Source organism: Rasamsonia emersonii (assembly GCF_000968595.1).
Source record: "Rasamsonia emersonii CBS 393.64 chromosome Unknown ctg1118621762472, whole genome shotgun sequence".
NCBI classification, from domain to species: domain Eukaryota; kingdom Fungi; phylum Ascomycota; class Eurotiomycetes; order Eurotiales; family Trichocomaceae; genus Rasamsonia; species Rasamsonia emersonii.
Genome location: NW_013562530.1, coordinates 1 through 3818, shown reverse-complemented (window position 1 = coordinate 3818; position 3818 = coordinate 1). Strand labels below are relative to the sequence as shown.

Genomic DNA, 3818 nt, shown 5'->3' with positions numbered 1-3818 from the left:
CGTCGACCGAATTCCACGGGCTGACTCAAGTAGTCAGACAAGGGCTTTTTTGGGACTGCACGATGAAGTGGACAACAGGGATTCTTTCAACAACCACCGCGTGCCTGTGGCCTGATTGGAGTGGTATAAGGCTGGGGAGTTTGACTGGTTCCGAGCCACGTCGGGCGGTAGTTACCGTCAGGCTGGGTGATGTGATCGACTGAGGGATTGATTATCAATCGTGGATTAATTAATGTGACGACGGGTGTGAGCACGACGATGCGGGGAAATTACAGGGAAAAAAACAGGGAAGGGAAAAAAAATAGCGATAACGCCTCGAGAAGTGCCAGCCGATGAAACCAAATATTTCATTCCTCAAGCCAAGTCTCGGGAGTGGACACTGCCGAATCCAATCCCACTGGGGGAACCTGTGGACAAGATGGCCAGGCGGACGGTTTTGACGGGAGGGATGCGTCGGAAGCCTGTGGATCCTGTCCGTCATGGTTTAGTTGATGGAGACACAGAGCCGGATTGCCCGTTCTCACTGGGCAAGGACGATCGATGGTCGTCAACGACTAAAGCAGCCGGTGCAGGCTGCTCGCAGCAAGAGGGGGACTGTTCTCGACTGCTCCTCCTGAGCGTGCTGGCCAGAGGAGTCGACTGTTCGAACGTTGACGAATCTTGCGTCCTTGTCACAATGTGAGGACCCGACAGGCTGGCTTTCTCCGCGGGCGCCGCTCAGGCCTCATGGCTGGGCCGCGTGTTTGGGACCGTCGCTCTGCTGCAGCGTTCGCTTGCAGGCTGGCTGCACTACTGAAGCGACCGGAGCAGTCGCTGAATGCACCCACCCCTCCGCCCAAGGGGTGCCAGAGACCCCTTAGCCCTTGCCAGAAGCCACTCGGCGTCCCGGCCAGCTGGGAATCGTCTCCGCTGCAGTGGTTGTGCTCCGCCTGCCCTAGCAATCGGATTCGCCCGTCTGCAATGGCCTGCACGCCTGCAAAGCTAACCTGCACTGTCTGGCTGGCCGCTGGCGGCACCAGCCCCTGCCGCAGTGCCGCTGGAGGGAGGAACTGGGGAAGGATGAAGGACTCCGTACACCGGAGAGACGAGAACGGAGTGCTGTTGTCCAGGATAGGCGGTGTGACTAACACGCGGTGCCACCGAAGAAGAGTTGCAGAGAAGGCATTTCCAGTCTAGTAATAGTGGCCTAAATATGGAGGGAGGTAAGGTTAGCAGACGTAACGAGGTTGCAGGTGAAAAAAGCGATAGATCATGGAGATTCATGGAGATTTCTCGCAACGCACGCATCCGTATATCTATATCCAGATCGATCGCCAGGTGGTGCGAAACAAAGCCGTCCACTCAACTTGAGCGTCGCTACCTTGGCAGTCCTGTTTGATATGATGAGCAACAAGTCCGCGAAGCAGATGATTGGCGATAATGGGCGTATGTCCTCGGTGCAGGTGGAACAATGAAGACAGCGCACTCCCGTCCGTACTCCGGAGTACTCACTGGATCGTGACAGTCGAATCTTGATTGGCTTGAGACTGACCTGGCGAACGAGGAACAACTGGCCATGGACACGCCGTCTATTTCGCAAGAATCCCTGAATAACTCACTCAAGATGATTTCCTCGGAGTTAGGGCCTGAGTACCGATATACATCGCGGCATATATGCGTACTATTCCTGATATCTTCCCTTCCCACAAAACTCCAAGGCAGCATTGCATATCCATTACTCACACCGTTTACCCTCAAAAACAGACAGTGATCATCCTCTGGATATATATAAAGACTCGAGACACACAGAAAGAGGCAGACATCTCCGTTGTGGACATACGAAGTACATGTTCTGTTCTCCGTCCTAATGTCTTAAGACCTAAATCCGTATCTGTGCCCAACATCTGAGCATCATTTGTCCTGCTCAGCAGAACGAGCCTGTCTATGGAGTTAAGCAAAGAGAAAAAAAAAGGAGACAATCTTCAAGGAAGATGACGAATGTCATTATGGTCTCCAGGTATGGTCAGAAGTGGTGCCACCGGTTGAGGACATATGTTGTAAATCCGGGCTTAGTCTTGCCATGATAAGGACTGGAAGTATGCACCTAGGGAAGTCACTGCATTGCAGCAATTGGCATTAATTAATCCCGAGCATTTATCACTCCGTCGAGGAGCATCCTCTGACGTGTATGGCTGGTTCGAGTCGTCTACTGGACGCGGGGCAGACCTTATCGCTCACATGGCATGGACCCTTCAACTCAATACTTTTCTTGAAAGTATGTAGGTCCATACGCGGTTCTGTTGTCATACTCGACAATTAAGACTTCATTGTCATGGACGCTTGCAAGTCACTACTAGCAGGCATCTGCTGGCAAGATGGATATTGTATCAATGTAATGTTGAGCAGGGAAGCCAGCCATGGAATACGTTGGTCCGTGCAACTTCTCACTATAATCGTTTAAGCTCGAAAAATAGCATGCTATTTGGTTCCCCAGGAACCACGATTACTCGAGAGAGGCATGCTCTCCGCGAAAGATACAAATACTGGGCCTTCCCCTAAGGATAAGGCCATGGAGATGTCGGTCTAGGAACGGTCATCTAATTGAAACAATGGTTCTATACACATTTGACCAATATCACGTAGCCAAACACAGCACATCCCCAGCTGGCTGGCCCCAATGATTTGACAGGTAGGATATAGTGGTATGGTCACATGGGAAGAAGGACGGTAAATGCACACAGATCGATATGGGTCGGCACTGTTTACAGCAGGGACAGGTCGCCGAATCTCTCCTGTAGGTGGCGAACCGTTAGCAAACTGTAGAATAACACACACGGAGAAAATGACGGCAGTGAACACGAACCTTGTAGCCCGGTGGCATCCACTTGCCCTTGGACACCAGCGACGCGGTCTTCTCGTCGATCTCGGGCTGAGCGGCGGCAACCTCGTCCTGTACAGAAAGGCTCATCAGCATCCGCGTGAAACTGGGAAACCCGCGATCCCGTCGCGATGCAAAGCCACATACCACAGTGAGTTCATCGAAGGGTCTGGCAGTCTCAATGTTCTCCAGAGTCTTCTTCAGGTTGGCCAGCTCGGCCTCAACCTTGCCCTTAGTCTCCTCGGCGCTCTTCAGAGCCTGGGCCTCAAAGGCCTCGATAGCCTTGAGCTGGCGGTTCAAATCGTAGGTGGCAGGCTTGAAGTTCTTGAAGTGGTTCTCGATCTCATCGACGATCTTCTGGTTTTTCAGGACCTTGCGGTAGTAGTCGAAGTCGACCGTCTGGGGCTGCTCAGACAGCATCTGGACCTTGCGGCGAGCATCGTCGTTGCGCTTCTTGAAAGCCTGCAGCGACGCAGCCGTCTGGCCGCGAAGGCCCAACGAGCTGGTCACCTTGGCCCAGTCGATCTTCAGAGCGGCGCTACGCTGTAGATTGGCAGTCAGCGAAACCATAACCCCTAGCCACCAGCAAAGAAAGGCAACAGGAATGCAATTGACATACAGAGGCAGCCATTGTGACGTTGGAGTGAGGATGTGGGAGCGGAGAAGGGTTGCGGTAGACGTGCAAACTCGAGCCGCTTTCCGGACGTGAGGTTGCTTCGGCAAGTTGGAATCAAGTCACGTGACCTACACACTTCCCGAATCCCGGAGACAGCAGGAAGCACTGCAGAGGACCAACATGGGCAGGAATGCATTACAGTACTGTATGTAGTGTTCTACTTTATTCATTGATCTTTTTTTCGTTCTTTTGTAATTTTGATGCAGCAGGGCCCGCCCAGAAAGTAGATAAAATTGGACTGTTTTTGGCTAATCGATTTACATGACATCTTGCAAAGGGATCAAC

The 3818-nt window shown here is 52.4% G+C and overlaps 9 protein-coding genes across 9 annotated transcripts; 3 read left to right on the top strand and 6 right to left on the bottom strand.

The window, feature by feature from the left end:
• Positions 1–250: 250 nt before the first annotated feature.
• T310_10294 (uncharacterized protein) lies at positions 251–682 on the top strand (the record flags this gene model as incomplete). Its single annotated transcript, XM_013467303.1, has 1 exon — positions 251–682. A coding segment is annotated over one exon (432 nt), but the record flags the coding sequence as incomplete, so codon positions are not given.
• Positions 672–1172, bottom strand: T310_10293 (uncharacterized protein; the record flags this gene model as incomplete). Its single annotated transcript, XM_013467302.1, has 1 exon — positions 672–1172. A coding segment is annotated over one exon (501 nt), but the record flags the coding sequence as incomplete, so codon positions are not given.
• On the bottom strand, positions 982–1341 carry T310_10291 (uncharacterized protein; the record flags this gene model as incomplete). The annotated part of the gene is made up of 1 exon (XM_013467301.1): positions 982–1341. A coding segment is annotated over one exon (360 nt), but the record flags the coding sequence as incomplete, so codon positions are not given.
• Positions 1250–1594, bottom strand: T310_10290 (uncharacterized protein; the record flags this gene model as incomplete). The annotated part of the gene is made up of 1 exon (XM_013467300.1): positions 1250–1594. A coding segment is annotated over one exon (345 nt), but the record flags the coding sequence as incomplete, so codon positions are not given.
• T310_10289 (uncharacterized protein) lies at positions 1357–1851 on the bottom strand (the record flags this gene model as incomplete). The annotated part of the gene is made up of 1 exon (XM_013467299.1): positions 1357–1851. A coding segment is annotated over one exon (495 nt), but the record flags the coding sequence as incomplete, so codon positions are not given.
• A 411-nt stretch (positions 1852–2262) lies between these two features.
• On the top strand, positions 2263–2538 carry T310_10288 (uncharacterized protein; the record flags this gene model as incomplete). The annotated part of the gene is made up of 1 exon (XM_013467298.1): positions 2263–2538. A coding segment is annotated over one exon (276 nt), but the record flags the coding sequence as incomplete, so codon positions are not given.
• Positions 2539–2562: 24 nt separating this feature from the next.
• T310_10287 (uncharacterized protein) lies at positions 2563–2943 on the bottom strand (the record flags this gene model as incomplete). The annotated part of the gene is made up of 1 exon (XM_013467297.1): positions 2563–2943. A coding segment is annotated over one exon (381 nt), but the record flags the coding sequence as incomplete, so codon positions are not given.
• Positions 2711–3406, top strand: T310_10285 (uncharacterized protein; the record flags this gene model as incomplete). The annotated part of the gene is made up of 1 exon (XM_013467296.1): positions 2711–3406. One exon carries the CDS (start codon positions 2711–2713, stop codon positions 3404–3406), a length of 696 nt encoding a protein of 231 aa, XP_013322750.1.
• Positions 2789–3592, bottom strand: T310_10283 (ATP synthase D chain, mitochondrial; the record flags this gene model as incomplete). The annotated part of the gene is made up of 1 exon (XM_013467295.1): positions 2789–3592. A coding segment is annotated over one exon (804 nt), but the record flags the coding sequence as incomplete, so codon positions are not given.
• Positions 3593–3818: the final 226 nt, after the last annotated feature.